The following is an 18,955-nucleotide window of genomic DNA, read 5'->3' as shown; positions in this document are numbered from 1 at the left end:
ACTGATAAGGGGCATAGGTATCTTGCATTCTGTTAGATACATGTTATCGAATTTGGAAGTTTTAGGAGGCCTGTTTGCTAACTGTTCATGGCTATCTGAAGTTTAAGTACAATGTTCTTTCGCTAACACACAGAAGTTTGTATTAGATGACTTCGTTTGGAGCAAGCTATGCTAGACCAAGCTGGAGATCTTTAGGTGACACTTGAGATACGGTGTCTGCTGAGTAAACACCATAGTACTGTTCTGTAGACAACTCCCATAGAAGTAATTGAACATTTTATCTATGCCCTAGTAATTGCCAGCCTTCTCTTTCCCCTCTCAAAACTCCTCTTATGAGTTTGTTTGTTTGTTTATTTTTTAACATACAATAAAGGGCCCCAAAACTTTGTATATGTTAAAAGGTTGATGGAGAACTGATCTGTGCTCATGCTAAATGCTCTTCATCTGAACTAAATCCAAAAACTGATTCTGTGGTTCTCGTCGCTGTCCTCTAATAGCTTTTTTTTGTTGTTGTTGTTTTTGTTTGTTTGTTTTTTTTCACTGTCCACAGGACCTTTTACACGCCCTCACCCTGCATTATGGAGAATGGTTTTTGGTAAGCTTTAACTTGTATTTCTGGTTTGTTTAGTGCTTCTGCAGGATTGGCCATTTCATCTTTCAGATGAATGGAATTGTCATGAAACATAACTGTACATCAAACTTATGTGAACAACTCTTCCCTCCCACCCCAAGCAGATCATAATCTAATTAAGAATTAGATCATAATCTATCATTTAATTAGATTTGGGAATTTCATTGGAGTTCCTCCCTGTTAGCATGGTGTAAGTTAAATCGCCAGACAAGGAGCATTCATTCCGACATTTCTTTTTATTCCTATTTTGTATTTGTGCTTCCTCATCCCCTACCATCGTACCCTTCCTACCACCATCCATTCCCACCCCAGAAAAGGTTGTGTTTATTTTTTTATAGCTGCGACAGATACGTGCTGACTTCTGACTAAATCCAGTTTAGTTAGATGCTGCTTTTCATTATCTATGAAAATACACTGTTACTCTAGTAAAGTGATGGTATAGCTTAACATACATTTATTTACATTCTTATGTGAATTTGTGCATATTCTTAATTTATACTTTCAGCAAAGTTACTGTAAACATTGATTACATTGATAATTGGGAAAAATAATTCCATTAACTTCATAAATTACTAGGTGAAATGCTGCTCCTAAATATCCGAATTACATTGCAGAAACATAAGAAATTTCAAATAAGTCAACGTTCACAGATCATAGGCTAGGCTCTAAGCATATTTTCAGAGAATCAGGCAAGTTTGATTTAAAAGCTGGTCTCTCTAAAAGGACTGTGAGTGCTTCTCTCTCCCACCACCTTATCAAGCTAAAAATAACTAGCCTCCTAAAGTAGCTGATTAGTCATCTGTTGACATTGAGAGGATAGTGCTGACTAGTTAGTACTCTTTTAAAGAATCCTGCTGCTTGCGAAGTTTGGGAAAAAGGTCCTCTTGCTGGTTTCAGGTTACAGTTACTGTAAGCTAAAAGGACGTTCTCAGTGCTAATAGGTTCAGACCTTGACCCCCTCTGCTTCTGAGGAAAGACTGCACTCAAAATCAAGAGCAAGATTTTCCCCTGTGAAATTCTGCTTCCTCTGGCATGACTTACTCCGCCACGTTTGAAATCTCAGACCTGCTCAGTAGACGAAAGGCAGGAGTAGTCTGTGTCCTCACTGGCAGGCTGTGACTCCTGTAGTAGCTTGGCATCTCTTTAGCTGAAGTGATTTTAAGTTGCTCTGCAGAGGACAGGCAGCAAATACTTTCTCTACATCTCTGTGTACCTGAACAGAACTTGTTCTTTAGCATGTGCTAGGGATTAATAACACTTTGATTCTGTTCACAGTGTATTCGTTTCTCCTTAGAATTGCTATAGTCTGTTTTGGATGGCCGATACTAAGCTTGTTCGTGTTGACCTTTTTGCCTTTGTGGCATTGCTGCAGGGCACAAGTAAGGTTGAATGCTGGACTATATGGATTTGGTGTCAGTGTTTATAGGCCTCTCCTAACTGTAGTCTTGATTAAATCCTGTAAATTTCTAGTATTAGAATTGCAGTGGGGAGGGGAGAGAGTTGATCTGCGAACGTGCTGGCAATGTAAAAACGTGGTCCCAATAGCAGCCTCATCTACCCACAGTTCCACACCTGGGATATTTCTTCACTTCTTTTCAGTTTAAAAAGAAAATCTATATGCAGACATGGGGAGGTCAGGGGACGTAGTCCCAAATGTAATAGTGTTGCAGAACTTATAACGGTGTGAAAACATATCATCAGTCATTTTATTTTTAAAAGTTTCAAACAGCAGATTTTCCATTTCACAAAAGTAGTTCAAGCATGCCAGTCTTTTAGGTTGTGTTCGTAACTACTCTTTATCGCTAATATAGCTCAGAATTGCCAGGTGGGATTATTGAACTGATCGTTGTGTTGAAATCTGCATACAGGCTTCGAGACCTGCATTAGTGAGACTGGCAGTATTTAAACAAGGGGACAGAGCCAGTACAATTGTGGGGTCCTAATGTGTCTCTTACTGAAGAGCTTCCCGAGTGCTATCTTGTGCTACTCGTGTCTAAACGGTTTACATTGTATGTTTCCTATTTCATGTGATGTTATGTGTGCTTGACCGCGTGAACTCAGTCAGAACAAAATCAAAGGGCTTGAATGCTGAAAGATTACTGTCTGCCTTGTGTCTCTAAGCTTTTTTTGCATGTAGTCATTGTATGTAGAGAACTCATTTGTGAAAACTGGGCAGATATTGAGCACCAGTTTGCAAGCAGCTTTCTGGACTCTCTGGGTTTCAAGAGTTTTGTCAGTGAACATGTTTCTAAAGCTGAATCTTTTTGCAGGTCTCAGTGTGCTCTATTTTCTATTCCTGGTGTTCGTGCTCTTCCTTAACTTTGAGCAGGTAAAAGCGGTAATGTACTGGCTGGACCCTAATCTCCGATATGCCACAAGGGAAGCAGATATTATGGTAGGTATCCTTGGCACTGTATTGCACGTTTTGGCTACTTTGCATATGATTTACATGGGTGGGAATGGATAAATCTGAATTTGCTTGCATGAGCAGGACAAGTTGGTGTCTGTACTCACCAGAGTCAACAAGCCTTTTGTATCAGCTGCTGTTTTTTTCTATTGAAATCAATGGATGAGAAAGCCAGCTTTCTCTCTGCTCTTTCTAATGCAGGCTTTCAAAGGGGTGTGCAGTGGGGAACATGAGAAAAGTTTGAACTGGAATGGTGTAGAATTCCTTAAAATAATAGATATGAACCTGGATATTGGAAATACACTTAATCATGGTAGTATCTAGATGAGGCCTGCATGATACATGGCCCTCAGATCAGTTTTTTGACTTGCCACAATTCTATGGTAAAAGAACTTTGGTTTTTGCCTTATTGCACATGCCTTACGGCATGTAACGACCAAGTAGGTAGAGGGCCAAAAAGAGAAACTGCAAGGCTCTGCTGCTTTTCAGCCACCCGGCTAAGCAGCCTGTGCTGGTATTGCTGGGAAATTAGATCCACAGACTATGATCTTGAGTGGCATGTAAAGGTAGGCTTGCTCTTCTACATGTTAAACAGCTTGCAAGGAGATTTCAGTGCAGAGAGCTCCCTTCAGGTAAGGGCCCTAGCACAAGGGGGTGAGCTGGTGAAGGGAGGCATGAGAAGAGCGCATGAGCTATGTCTGGTTGCGGGCAGAAGAGGGTATAAGCAATTGAGCACTAGGCAGAGGATGGTTATTGCAGGGGGAGGCAAGAGTAGTCAGTTTAATGCTCTTCCCCGTTTCATCAAGTTACTCCCCACCACGTGACCAGCTTGCCTGCTTGTCCTTGGGTTTGAGTGTTTGCACACAACAACCACGGTCAGTCACCAGTTGTACAGTAGGTGCTGTTTTCAGACTCTTGCCTCAAGAGTAAGGAAGTACGCTGGTCATCTCCTGCAAATAGCCGTTTACTGCGTATGACAACTACCACATAGCACCTAATTACCGGTGGCTGCAAACTCCTGCCCTGTGGCACGTAAAAGAGAACACAGATCTTTACAGTGCAGTTAGCTTGCATCAACTGATCGACAGTGATGACCGTGTGCAGGCTGCTTACCTGGAAAAATCCGGATGCTTCTTGTGTTGCACCTCAGCTGATCAACAGTACATGTTGTGCAACTGCATGACAGGACCTTCAGTTTTGCAGGATGTGTATGGTGGTGAGGAAGAACGGGCAGTCCACTGCTAGGGGTAGAGTAGGGTAGTGGGAAAACTCTGGAAAGGTGGGGCAGTTCTGTCTCTTGTCACATTCCTAGAAGGAACATGAGCACGGGGGTTAATGATGTTGCTGAGCAACAAAAAGGAACTGGCACGAGGAGGAATCTGAATCTGTAAGTTACTCTCGCCTGGCTCTCCTCTCATTTAAGTTAGAAATAAATAGATTCAAGCCAGGGAGGACTAGTATTACTGCTGGCACAGAACCACACTACAGCAGGTTCCCTGACTGCAGCAGTCAGCAGAGACTTACTCTATACTTCTTCACAGTCCTGATAATACTGTCACTTCAAGTTGGAGTAAATTTTTGGGGGGCACAGCAGTGCACAGCAGTGAAGGCTACAGCTTGGTGTCTTGCATGAGACTAGCCAAGTTTCTTGAATATAAAAGAAAGTTAAACGTGTATGTATGACTGGCAGGACTGCAATTGGAAAGATGAGTTATGGGGAAAAAGCCTCGGTAAGAACTAAAAAAGCAAAAAAGCAAGAGCCCTGCAAAAGAAATTTAGTTTTAGAGCAACTTTACTGTGTCCACTCTATATAGAATCTTAGATATCGTGCTACTAGTAGGAGCCTGCACCTTCCGTTGTACATTCAGTGCTTCTCATCCTTTTCTTCAGGAAATGAAACGCAGTGGCTATAAAGACTTTTTGTGCATATAGATCGTGGTGCCAAAATGACTTCAACTCAAAGCTTCCTGTGGTTTGAACCTGAATGTTTTTCTGCATGTATATATATGAAGCAAAAGAAGCAGAAACGTAGAAGACAGCTCTAACGTATGTGGATTTGTCCCCTATTCTGCAAAAGTATACCCCGTTCCAGAGCTCTACAGGGAATACAGCAAATAAGTTTGGCAGTTTCGGACCTCTGGATGCATGCAGTAAAGCTGCAGCTTTGACATCCTTAGGATAAATGATACGCTTTTCTGTGAATGATCATTCAGCGTCGCAACGTGCAAGCAGCAGCACCATGCTTTCACTTCAGAGAGCACCAACAGCAAGGGGTACTTAAAGTTTCGTAGTGGCACCCACCTGCCTCGATAGGGAGTGTGAGAAATGGGAGAATTATTTGGGTGAAATCCTACCTTCCTGTCTTTGTGGGGACCGGGATCTCTGCCATCCCTTTTTCAAGTTGATCATGGTTCATTTGTGCAGGATTAGCAGTAGTTTTGGCCTGAAAGAGAATCCTTTCTAAATTCAACAGCGCTGAGCAGTGCTGTGTTGTCACCTGCATGTGGCAGGTGACCTGCGGCGGCAAGCCGAGTGTTTTAGAAACTGTTTGCAGTTGGAAATAATCTTGTTCAATTTGTGCCCAGTGACAAGACAAAACTCCACTGATGCATCCTCCAGATGGAATATAGATTTTTTTTTTTTTTAATTGGGCAGTGATTTCTAGCACTTGCTGTATAATATGGTGAGATAACACATTTCCTTTGATAATAATGACTAGAATATTGATTAATATTCTTAAGGAATCTGCCACTCCTCTGTAATAGAACAGTTGCAAGTTCATTTTGATTTTTACTTCAGCTGTGTGACCAAACCTTCTGAATATGAATGTGTTCTGGGAAGTTGCTTTGTTGAGGAAAAATAAGACAAAAAGGATGCTCAAATGAACATTGAGGAAAAAAAACGCATATATGGCTTTGTCCCAAGCAGACTGATGAGGATTAGTCACTGATGAGCACATCTGACCACCAGACAGCATGAAAACGAGGAAAGGTGGCTATTTCAAATCACCCCCCTCCACACACACACACACACACACACACACACACACGCGCGCGCGCGCACACACTCTCTCACACACAAAAAGCGAAGAACTATTTTCTAGAGTCTTGTTGTTTGCTCTTTCTTAAGTATTTGTTTTATTGCTCCTCCTGTTCTTTGGTCACGTAAGTTCTACCTGCTCCTCCAGTTTCCAGGGTCTGCGCTATCTCCTTTCAAATTAGAGATGTATTATGATGATGCGGAGTCTTGATATTGCAGGTTTTCTTGGTCAGAAGGAAGAGGAAGGGCAGTAATATATATTTTAATATCTTTATGATTTCAGGCTTGTTGCCCTGGATAGAAAGAAGTTTCATTACTCTAGTGTTTCTGAAGTTACCTATTCATTGAGGTTTTTTTTTTCTTGTTTGTTTGTTTGTTTGTTTTTATCATTAACAGGAGTATGCTGTAAACTGCCATGTTATCACCTGGGAGAGAATTCTCAGCCACTTTGATATATTTGCTTTTGGGCATTTCTGGGGCTGGGCCATGAAGGCTCTGCTGATCCGCAGCTATGGGTTATGCTGGACTATTAGCATCACCTGGGAGCTCACTGAGGTAGGCCACCCACTTATCTCCAGTGTATGAAAATATATGCGACTTTACTCATTCTGTGGGGAAGTTTGAAGATTACTAGAAGGATGGCTTGATAGTTCTCAGTACAGATTTATGTTTTAAGCCTATAAACCAGATGCAGAGCAATTGGGGCAGTTGCGTTAGTGAGGAGCAGCAAGTCAGGATTTAGGTAAGTTGTGTGGTTGATGGCTTACTAATACTTAACATAGGAGGGAAATCTAATTCAGTCCATTGCTGCCATCCATGCTTTGTTTCTCTGTTATTACGAGGCTCAGCACTCGGGCCGTTTCAGATTTTGACTGGTATTCCCTGATTTAGAGCAAGGCTTTCCCTTTACCACCTTGCAGTAGCTGTGATCTACTGCCGCCCTCAGTACAACAGTATTTAAATATTTTGTAAAGTGGTAGTCATGCATGGGCTATACAGTGAAACGGAATGGGGGGATCCCTTAGGGAAAACATGAGGACCCATGAGGAGAAGTCTATGTGAAATGAGAAGACGTTATGCAGTGTGTTGTTTTAGGTCTTGAGGCCTGAGTGCATAGCCACGTTTTTTTTGTTAAATCATGTACAACAAGCCCAGTTTATTCGTGTGCACTAACATAAAAATGTGGTTTTACTAGACCCAAATCTGAGCTAGTTCACATACAGTGTAGATTGATGCCCTGCACCGTAGTTTGGAGGACCGCTAACTTATTTTTGCTAAGAGTTCACCCAGGCACGTGCGTAAGTCAGTTGACTGTTGGCAGTTTAATGTTCTGTTTCAGCTAATAAACTACTGATATTTATTTTAGTTCAGCCAGTTGACTTCGCTCAGGCTTCTGGTCCTCACTGCTAGATCTGTTGTTCATGATGTTCTACAATTGCATGATTCAGAACAGGAGAAAAAAAAAAACACAAATTTTTCAGTTTTTGGGACAGCATATTCTAACATGTCAGTTTTCAATTACTAAGTGTAGATGTAATCATCTAAATTTAATCTTTAAAATCTCAGTTTTCTGTAAAGTTTACTGTCTTGAGGATGCTTGGCCCATCTGTCAAGGCATTTATAATTCGGAAATGTAGATAAAGCTCTAGTGGCCTAAAGTTAAACTACTGGGTTTGAAAGCATTGATGCCACTAGCTCCTTTTCAAAACATGTTTTTGTTCTGTGACATTCAAGGATACTCTCTTTTTCCAGGCTGTTCTGAAACTATTCAATTAAAAAATGGTATTCCACAGGTACCTATCCATACAGCACAACAACTTTGCTAGTTGTTGTACTCATTTTTCCCCCTGAAAAAGAAGTTTAGATTTGGGCACGTTTCACACACGCTCTTATCGTTCAGTAGATCATTGCACGACTGTCATCTTCAATTTGACACCGTATGGGTTTTCTAGTGTTCCTTGTCGTTGAAAGGCAGGTTACTGGAATACACAATGTGTTGGGTAAGGTTCAACATACAGAAGGCTTATCACCACTCAAATGTATTTTTTTAATGAATTAGTTGATTCAAGAGAGTAACTATAAACCTACAAAAGTTATCAGGGCAATTGCACGGGGATTTAGCCATGTATCTCCTGTTAACATTTTTCAACTGGCTTTTCATTCTGAAATGAGACACTTGACTCATGTTCCATACTATCAGCTTAAAGCTGGGATCCAAGCAGACCTTGCTTTCTTGTTTTGAGAACAGCCAGCACCTTAGAGATGGTCTGGTAAACGCTTGTGCTCTCTTTTTTACTGCCTTATTAGCTGTAACTTACGGTGTCTTTGGCTGAACTAGTGTAGATTGAGATTCATAGCCTAATGCCCCTTTCGCTTTAGATCTTCTTAAAACCTTGAAAGGGAAACCATTTTTAGCAGGATAACAAGCTACATGTATAGCTTGGGTCCTGAAAATAAATTCAAATTTTCCTTTCTGCAGGTTGAAATTTACATAGCTTTGGTAAAGGAAAATAAGCTGTTTTGATATACTTTTGCTTTTTGCGAGGGTTTTCAAGGGAAATGCCATTGCCAGTATCAATAACTATAGTTTGTTATAAATTGACCGGCATTTACTCTTGCTTTATACCAAAAACATTCTTCTTGTTCCTTTCCCCACATTTGAATTTTTTAGATGTAATGTTCATACCTTTGTCAACAAAAAGTTACTCTGTTACAAAACTCTGCTAGTAATCTTTCACAGAAACACAGATAGATTTTTACTTATATATACACATACATGCACACATTAGATGACGAAATTGTAATGTGTTTATGAGAGTTAGGAATATTACCTAGTTTGTGTATTTTGTTAAGCAGCTCCTTTAGTATTTTGAAGAGGCTGCTTAATATACAGCTCGCTCGGTTTCCAGTACACAGCTAAATTTTTTAATCTCTGGTTTGCGGGTTGATGTGATGTATTTATTTATTTATTTATTTTCCTTGTGGCGTAGAGAAGAAAAGAATTTTCTCTTAAAGGAGAATGAGAGGAGCTGAATCCATTGCTGGAGTCTTAACTCTGGCCGTCTGGGCAATCATCCTCCTTCACTCTGTCAAAAACATGACCTCACCACTTTGTAAATACTTTTGATTTACTGATGTCTCATGGTAGTTCTCAACTCAGGTGAGGATTAAGTTCAGAAAGGAACAGATTGCTTCAAGAGTAAATGATTTGTATACTTTCCAGAGGAAACCTTTAAGGCACTGAGTATGTGAAGATAGATACAGATGGTGGAGACTTTTCAATATGGTGCTGGTTTTCTGGCTTGTTTTTCAATATCTTCATCTTAAAAGCACCTTTACAGTTAGTGCTTGCCAGAGACCAAACAGGAAGGGAGAGTGAAGTATCCTTCTCTTAAGCTGCTCTGGATCAAGAATAGCAGCAAAGCAAAGCTTGTATTGTCCAAAATGTTGATGACCTCTTAGTCTTTTTCCCAGTCACTAAATTCCCTTAAAATGGTGAATGAAAGAGTTTTGAAATGTAAATTAAGTTAGAACAAGTCTTAAGTCTTGAATTACAATATGCTTTAGTATTGACAGTTGTTAAATGTGCATACATCCTACTTATCGCATCTTATTGCTGGTTTAGAAAACAAGCTTCTTAAGACTAAAGTGCAAAAGCAAAAAAGTTTTTGAAAAGCACAAAATACCCTCTCTCCTCCAAAACCTGCAGCTGTTTTGCTTGCTTGATGCATTTCTGTGAACGTTCCATGTGTTCTCTTAGATGCCAAAAGCTGCACTAAAGCCCTATGGGCTGCATAGCCCCACTAGGACCATGCAGGATGGGGAACGGTGAGAAGAAGGAATCCTCTTATCCGAAGTGTTGTGAAGTCAATGGAAGGATTCCCATCATATTTCAGTGGTTGTCGCTCATGTCCATGAAGTATGACATTTACTGAGAAGCTAATTTTTAAATGTCTTAAAATCTTAAAAAAGTAACTTTGTATGAATGCTGTGCTGTTCCTCACCAATAATCTTTTTACTGTATTCTGTAGCTCTTCTTCATGCATCTTCTGCCTAATTTTGCTGAATGCTGGTGGGATCAAGTCATTTTGGACATCCTGCTTTGTAACGGGGGTGGCATCTGGTTGGGCATGGTAGTTTGTCGTTTCTTGGAGATGAGGACCTATCACTGGGCAAGCTTCAAGTAGGTCTAAATTAAAGCTTGATGAGCATAATGTTTAATGTTATAATATTAAATTCAATTTCTTGGAAAATAGAACTTTTTCTTTACCTATGTAAAATGCATGTGTGCAATAGTGTGCAGTCTACGTGTGCTGATGGTGCTGTATGTTTACTTTGAATGTTAAAATCCCATCTCATAGTGAATATGATTATGTGTAAATGATTTTCCTTTGCAATCTAAGTTCCAAGCACTGATGCCAAATGAAAGCACAAAGTAATAAAGCTATTTGCGTTTTCAGTGTTTTATTTTATACAAGTGAAACTTTTAAGTAGGCAGTGAACGAACCTAATTTTAATTGTTGTCTCATTATACAACATTTTAAACTCTAGGCTTGGATTCAGCTTGATGAGGCATTAGTGTGGCAATCTGCCAACACTAGCTGTCATTGCAAAAGAGGAATCAGACTGATTGTACCTATATTGTGAAGTACCTGACCCTTTTCCTGGGTCTCTAAAATAAATGGAGCAATTGCAAAATAAAGCACCATTTGTTGTGGAAAAGGGCAACAGATTGTGGCCTAGTAAGTTTTCGTTCCTAGCTCTTCAGGATATGGCTTCTTCCGTTGCTTTTTTGCCTCTCTCCCCTGCCGCTAGATGGTAAGCATTTTATCCGCACCTTACCAATTGCAAAGATGAAACTGGATGAAGCGCAATGAGTTGCCAAAGGAGATTGCCTTGAGTTAATATCAGAGATGAAAAAGGAGCTCAGACCTTGACTTCCAGATTTGCACCCTGTATGAACTTCTGTGCTGCTTCCTTCCCTTACTCACAAGTTAGTTTGTTGCTCTGAGAACCGTCCAGCCTTTAGTCTCAATTCAGTTTTCCCACATCTCAATTCAGGAGGAATGGTGAGCGTTATAGAGTTGATGCTCCTTCTGTTTTTAGAGTTCACTGAAAATTAAGGAGATACGCTGTAATATCTGTGGGAGGACTAGTCTTTGCTCTCTCTATGGGGGAATTTTTCCATATATTGTCTTTTAAATGCATGTGTAAACTCTTTGGCCCTGTAATATAAAGAGGATCTGCACAGAGAGGGAAGCTTTTGCTTGTGCCCTTTTCTTGCCCTTTTTTTTGTCTTCCTGTTGAATAAATATGGATCTTAAAGTTTAGGAGAGGGGTGGGAGACACCCCCCTAACCTTCCACTACTAAAATAAAACGAAAGTCAGATATTAGAAGTGTCAAATTTGATGCTCCCTTTTTGTCCAGAACGGCCAGTGAAATTAACAGGCTGAAAACTGATTTGTACTACTAGGCCTCCTTTGGAGGAGAAAACTCTTGAGTTTTCTTTAGAATTTCCTGTCCTTTGGCTGCTGTCACTCATTTCAATTAATGTTATCAAAAACAAGCACTATAACACACCTGTCAGATGAAAAGCCATTGATATCCCCTTTCAAAGGGGAATTAAGAAGCCTTCTGGCTTATAACAGTGCTGTCACATCTGTGCAAAAGATTCAGGTGAATCTAATACCAGAATTGCAAGGGTTGGGAATGCTGTAAATACCACATATTCAAGCCTGTGGAGGCAGCCTGGTATATACACTTTATGAATGACAAATCTGACAGATCCTTAAAGGAATGATGTCAGTGAGCTCTGAAATGAGGACTCCTTTAGATAAGAGCAATGGCAGCATTGACGAGGGAGAAGAACTATCCTTCAAGTTCTCCAGGCGAGTTGAAGAATTGCAGTCCTTACTTCTTTTTCCTTCATGGAAAGAACGTTAGAGATGTTTTACTTTTTGAGTCAAGATAGAGGAGGGTGGGCTTTCGTAGCAGAATGCATCTTGACTGAAATGCTTAATAGATTATGCTTCTTAATTCACCCTTGTCCGTTACACAGTTTTGTCTGTGAAGATCTTTGCTGTCCAGGGAAAAAGTGATTATTTTGAAAACTCAGTAACATGAGTGTTGCTTTTTATTCCCTTGCGTCTTCCTTGTTTTCACCCCAGCCTTTCTCTTTTTCTAGGGACATTCACACAACCACAGGGAAAATCAAAAGAGCTGTATTACAGTTCACCCCAGCAAGCTGGACCTATGTTCGCTGGTTTGACCCAAAGTCTTCATTTCAAAGAGTGGCTGGAATCTACCTTTTCATGATCATCTGGCAGGTAGGAAATAAGTTCTGTGAAAAGAAAGCTGCCATCAGCCCAGTTACTTATTGGCGGTGTTTGGCTAGAAGATACGCTAATGCAATGCATGTCTGTCATTGAAATGCACAATTAAATGAGTTGATAATACAAAACTGGTCAGAGCATTGTTCACATGAGTTATGTCATGGTTTAGGAGTGTAATTACAGAATCTGTGGAAAAAACAAATGTTACACGTTGCTGTACTGGCCATCAGATTATTATTTGCAATTGATACAGTTCTAAAAACTGCTAGATAGGTTTTTCTCCCATTGACTGTTGGATGGATCACTGATACTCAGAGTTCTGCCTTGGTCCAGCGAGATATGTCCCAGCTGCTTGTGTGCTTAGTCATGCAAATGCTGAAAGACGTCACTAAAAACAGTTTGTTTTTTTCAATTTGTTGAATTTAGTTTTTAAAATGAGAAACAGAAGTGTTTGAATTTTATATCTAGAATCTCTTCTGCTCCTTATCAAATTTGCCTCAATCATTCATACTTGATTTAGGGTATAATAGTTTCCAAAAGGCCTTTGCAGTACAAATTAGTATCTGGCCCGTTAATGGGCGTCTGGAAATAGACCAAGTGCTTTTTTAGAGGTGGCTAGGGGAGAATTGTTTGTTTCATCGGTATATTCCTTGCTTGTCCTAGAGTAGGAATTTTAGGCTCTTAAAACGCCCAGTCCAACCAGCAAAGCTGCCGTGGAGGACGGATGGTTGTCCTTAGGTAGTTATCATGTTAATCTTAGCATGTTTTCTATAGTAATTCCATAAGTGTCATGTCAGTTGAACACAGATGTCTACAGCACAAAACATAACTGACTTATTAACTGACTTCTTCTTTTTAGCTGACTGAGTTGAACACGTTCTTTTTGAAACATATCTTTGTGTTTCAAGCAAGCCACCCTTTAAGCTGGGGGAGAATTCTCTTCATAGGAATTATCACAGCACCCACTGTAAGGTAATTTTGTTTCCGTGGTTTGTCTTACCTTTAGAGTACCTTGACTTCTAGACACCCAAAGACTGCATATAATTTGTAAATAAATACAGCACATTTCAAGAAATTTATGCTTTTGTTTTACTATGGGTATGGCAGCAACCATCGCTTTTCAGTAAAGCTTTTTTTCTGCCCAGTACAGTAATAACATAAAATTTGTATGAAAATTGATTTTTATAGGGATACCGAACTGCCTGTTTAGTCTTCTGTTTGTATAGCATCTGCCTGTGTTGTGAATTAGCTGAATGTAGCATCCTTGAGGATTACAGGCAAAAGTACCTGCTTTCATGAGTCAGATGCTCACAGAAGTCCAGATGAGGGAAAGTAGAGTTGTTGAGTTTTCTTACTTAAGCTCCTACAAAGAAGCAGAAATAAGGAGCTGAGGTAGGAAATAGCATTTATTCAAACAGCCAATTGTCTTGTTCCCATTCAAGGGTAAAGTGACATTACCTTGGACGATGAAATAGCAGCCTTGTGTTGCTTTATTCCTAAAATTCAGCATCTTTTATAGCTATTTAATCTCTTGAGTTATGGGCAGTGATTTCACACTGTTAGCTGGATCACCTTCAACATCTAAAAGCTTCTGTATAGATGAGCTTTTAAGTATTTTTATGGTACTTCCAATCTGTAAAAGTCTCTGTCTTTAAACCAGTCTTATTTTGTTGGATTAATAACACTTGTCTTCCCCATCTGTCAGTTGAAATCAGAGAGACAGAGTCTGAAAAAGAAACTTTGGTCTCACATCCTTGGGGTTCCCCTCATTGTACTCAAAACATTTTGGAGGGTAAAGAACGGACTAGAATGGTGTCCAGACCACTTCCAAGATAAGGCAGATATTCTACTCTAGTCTTGAGAGGATAACGTGTCAGTGGTTAGAGCACTTGCCCTAAATGTGGGAAACCCAGATTCAGTTTCTTCCAAGATTCAGACCCGTATATCTCGAGAAATTGCAGTTGTTAGATTAAAAGACAAAGTGCAGAAGAAGTGAGGGATTCTCTAATTCTTTTGAAGCTGTTGTACTTTCCCTAAAAGAATTGAAGAGTCAGTGGAGAGACAGAAGGAAAATATGTAGCTTTTTTAGCCTGCTGGTTTGGGTACTGTCATACTTCACAGAATCGCTGAGGTTGGAATGGACCTCTGGAGATCATCTAGTCCAACCCCCCTGCTCAAGCAGGCTCATCTACAGCACATTGCACAGGATTGCGTTTTGAATATCTCCGAGGAAGGAGACTCCACAACCTCTCTGGGCAACCTGTTCCAGTGCTCAGTCACCCTCGCAGTGAAGAAGTTTTTCCTCAGGTTCAGATGGAACGGCCTGTGCTTCAGTTTGGGCCCATTGCCTCTTGTCCTGTCACTGGGCACCACGGAGAAGAGTCGGGCCCCATCCTCTCGACACCCTCCCTTCAGATACTTGTACACATTGATCAGATCCCCTCCCAGTCTTCTCTTCTCCAGGCCGAACAGGCCCAGCCTTTTGGCTCTCTCAGCCTTTCCTCATAGGAGAGATGCTCCAGTCCCCTCATCACCTTTGTAGCCCTTCACTGGACTCTCTCCAGGAGCTCCATGTCTCTCTTGTAGTGGGGAGCCCAGAACTGGACACAGCACTCCAGGTGAGGCCTCACCAGGGCTGAATAGAGGGGGAGGATCACCTCCCTCCACCTGCTGGCAACACTCTGCCTCATGCACCCCAGGATCCCATTGGCCTTCTTGGCCACAGGGACACATTGCTAGCTCATGCTTAACTTGTTGTCCACCATGCTTCCTGCTCTCAGGACTGTTTTCTGCATTATTTTGAGCTATTCAATACCTGTGATAGTCTGCTCTACTAGAACTGAAGCCATTTGGTAGACTTCCAGTGTGATTGCATGTGATTTCAACCATCAGCATTTTATTTTCAGTATTAATCCGTTTGTAACATTAAACTAGTTTTCTAAATGTAAATATTTTGGGAACTTTCAATTTCATTAAAGAATTTTCTTGTATTTTCCTTTGCAGGCAATACTATGCCTACCTCACAGATACGCAGTGCAAGAGGGTGGGAACTCAGTGCTGGGTGTTTGGGTAAGTGTTCTTGTGTACAAATCTGAAGCCCTTGCACAAGTGTTAGGAACGTGTCCCATGCAGGAACAGACCTTGCACGAAGCCAGTCCCTGTCTAGTGTTGCTTTTAATATAAAGAACAGTACAGACAGATTTTTCTGTTAGTTCAGCGGAAAGGAAAATCCTAGATTTGGAGATAGAGCGTGGGAAGTGATGCTAGGCATAAGGAGAAGAACAAAAGGAAAAACTAGAAATTGCTGGATAAAGATGGGCTTCTTCAGAGAAGCATTGGCCTTGCTGCCCATATTCTCAATCATGTGAGAAAGGAAAAGCTTTTGCAGCTGTTCCTTACCTGTTGCTAGGTTATTACTTACCTGGCTGTCAAGGTGAGCACTGCTGCTGTTAGCGGACTTGCAACAAAAGACTGAAACTAACCACAGTTATGAACTGTTTCTATTCTGTTCTCAAAGAGAAAAAGAAAACCACTGTATTTTGGCTACAGTCTCTTTCAACGCGTCTCTCAGAGGAGGCCTTTAAACGAAGAGACTGCAAGATTGCATCTAGGGAGAACTTCCTTGACTGAAATGTACTAGTCTCAAGACCAGAAGCATGTGCTGTTGTAGCATTCTTGTCAATAAGCAGTATAGTAGAGGTTCTTGTAAGTAAGCAATATAGTAGAGTCCATTTTGATTTATGGCTGGAAAGCTTACAAATGGGCAAACACAGAAGATGTTAAATTAAATCTTAATAAACTATATGTGTGTATGTGTATGTATAAAGATCCTATTCAAGGAGCTCATTTCTGATAGCTGTGATTTTAAATTAAAACAGCTATTTCATTTTGATTTTCAAGTTTAGTGTATTTCTCATCTTCAGAATTGTCTGAACCACTTTCATATTTAACAGAAGAAGCTATTACTGTCTTAAATTAGAATAGCATTCCAATGAGCTATGAAATGCTCAAATCTAATTTAAAGATAGTGCTTTAGCAAACAGTCTCTTGCCTTTGCTGTTAGTCTCGGGGTGTCGCCATGTTTTAGGAACAGTGCTGAGCAGGAAGGCTTGTATCCAGGTGTACCACGCTATCTGAAATAGCACCCCTTTCTCAACAGTTAATTGAGATGAGAGCAGAGCATGCTGCAATGTAATTCAAGGTATTTCTGCTCTTGTTTTAAATGTACCCTGGAGAACATGGCACATGTCTCCTTGGGTTTGGCTGGACTTAAATATTCACCTCTTTCACTGACTTATCACCTTCCTGGATGACTGTATTACTGTCTTCAAGTTGTGATCATAACATCTGATGGACATACAAAAGGTAGTAACTCTTTGTTCTTGTTTAGTTTTACTGATGTTCAGTAGGAGTTAAAAATATTTCCTGTAAACCTAAACCTGCTTACTTAGGGAAGAACCTCCTCCTCCCAACCCTGCTCTCACAGGATCAAAGTGTGCATTATGATTCCTAACGAGAGACCGTAACATGTGTAGTCCTTAAAAATACACTGGCCCTTTTTAATGATCATTGCAGAGTAGCTTGTCTTTCTGGGTTTGGTACAGATGACGCTTTAGCATTGAAGATGACTAATCACACAGTTAGTATGACTACTTAATGTACTACTAGAATCAAAAAAACCTTGCTCTGTGCGTAAACATCTTACTAGCTAGAGATGAACTGTATTAATATTTTAGAGACTTCTGCTTAAATGCGGGCATTTTAATGAAGTCTGTTTTTAAATGATTAAGGGATTAGGATGTTTAGATGAAAAAGAAAGATTTCTCAACTATAGATGGTAATTAAGTAATAACATTAAATAGTTTTATAATTTTGGGGGGAGAGTTTAAGTTCTGCCCTATCAAGAAAGATGAACTTTTCTGTTTCATCCCAGAGAAAGAATGTAAAACTACTCTTTTGCAAGACAAAGGGAAATGTGATGCTGAGTGTTTGCCTTCTGGCTATGAGAAATTGTTAAGGGTTACAGCAACCATCACCATTGGTACAGAGCTCTCACGGAACGTGTTAGTGTATTATATATCAGTAAATAGATATTCAGATATCTTTTTGAGATTGCATAACAACTGCAAGAGAATATTGGTCTACAGTTTGATTTGATGGTGGGAAGTGAGCATGGAACAAGTAATTTCCTTGATACTGCTTGTTTCTGTAGTCTACCAGGAAAAAACACAGCTGCACTAGGAGTTCCTGCTGTGTATTGGAAAAATAGCACTCTTCCAGTAATTTAATTATCTTGAATAGTTAATTTATGAAGCCATTAAAAGCAAGTATATAGAATATTATTTCCCCAAACACCACTGATATGAAAAGTTATTGAAATCGTGAGACACTTAAAGGCACACATTGCATTTGTAACAACCTAACCATGGGAGTAATTAAACTCAAAGCTTCGTGTTTATTAAACTGTGTACTCTGCAGCTTAAGTGTGTACTGTAATGTAAGTCTCAACAGATGGACAGTAAATGACTTAAGGCGTGAATATAGCCAGTGCAACAGATCTGCTGGAAACTGCACTATTTTCATTAAGATGCAGCCTTTCAAAAAGGGGTGCCTGTCAGGTTTTTAGAAGAGCTTTTCTATTGAATAAAAACTTAGTGTATTTAGTTCTTTGGCACAGGAATCTAAAGCAACATGGAGATTCCCGCCTGCCTTTAGGAGAACGCTAGCACCTTTCACTATTAGCATTATTCTCTCCTGTGGTTTACCGTTTCTTTAATTGTATGTGCTTTTGAACAATGAGAAGCCGAAGTGTTCTTAACAAAAATAGGAGGAAGAATGTATAAATGCAGCACAAACAGCTGTATAATTTTTTGAGTCACTCTGTTGGAAATAGCCTATCGTTTTGTTTATAGCTTCAAGTATATCAAATCCGTGTATATGTGTTTCCTGGTAGTGGTCTTTTTGTTCCTGTTTGCTGTACTTTAATTTAACTATTTGTTTTCTTTCTCAGCTAAATCAGTAAAAATAATATAAAACCAAGAAATAGAAATAACTGGTGACCCTATAGAGTAGAGCAGCTGTCAAGTCTTATACTAGTATGCATCTCAATAGTTTGAGGTATTGGTCAATTAGGTATTACTTTCAGAATTTTAAGGTGTCTTTCTGTAGTCCACTGTGGAATGTTTTGCACTGCTCTGTTTTTGATTTGTGGTCTGTAAGGGTTTTCATGAGGGAAAATGAGACAAGAAGCAGTTGAAACAATAATTTAAAATGTATTGTGAAAAGCTGCATAACACAGAAAGGTGGCTCTGACTGCCACCCTTGGCGATTTCAAACTCTAACAAATATTAAAGGCACTTCACCATGACGGCATTTCACATGCATAAACTTCTTCAAAATTTCCTGGTAGTGCTAATATTTTTGAATAAAGAGTTTTAAAATTATTCTTCTGAATTCTTATTTGCAAGGAAATAAGATATAACGAGTAGAACTTAATATGTCCCGCTCTTCTTCCATAATCCCCTTTTAAGGAGATTCTGCTATTA

General features: G+C 39.9%; 1 protein-coding gene across 2 annotated transcripts in view; it reads left to right on the top strand.

Annotated features, from left to right (window-relative positions):
• PTDSS1 (phosphatidylserine synthase 1) overlaps positions 1-18,955 on the top strand; it is a 33,370-nt gene that overhangs the window by 6,335 nt on the left and 8,080 nt on the right. For both annotated transcript variants that reach the window (XM_068932978.1, XM_068932979.1), the window contains exons 3-9: positions 551-595; positions 2,902-3,026; positions 6,474-6,632; positions 10,109-10,260; positions 12,263-12,404; positions 13,270-13,382; positions 15,414-15,479. In XM_068932978.1, the coding sequence (XP_068789079.1) occupies positions 551-595; positions 2,902-3,026; positions 6,474-6,632; positions 10,109-10,260; positions 12,263-12,404; positions 13,270-13,382; positions 15,414-15,479 (802 nt within the window). The remainder of the gene's footprint in view (positions 1-550; positions 596-2,901; positions 3,027-6,473; positions 6,633-10,108; positions 10,261-12,262; positions 12,405-13,269; positions 13,383-15,413; positions 15,480-18,955) is intronic.

This window comes from Struthio camelus, chromosome 2, assembly GCF_040807025.1.
Source record: "Struthio camelus isolate bStrCam1 chromosome 2, bStrCam1.hap1, whole genome shotgun sequence".
NCBI classification, from domain to species: domain Eukaryota; kingdom Metazoa; phylum Chordata; class Aves; order Struthioniformes; family Struthionidae; genus Struthio; species Struthio camelus.
This window is presented reverse-complemented; position numbering and strand designations above follow the sequence as displayed.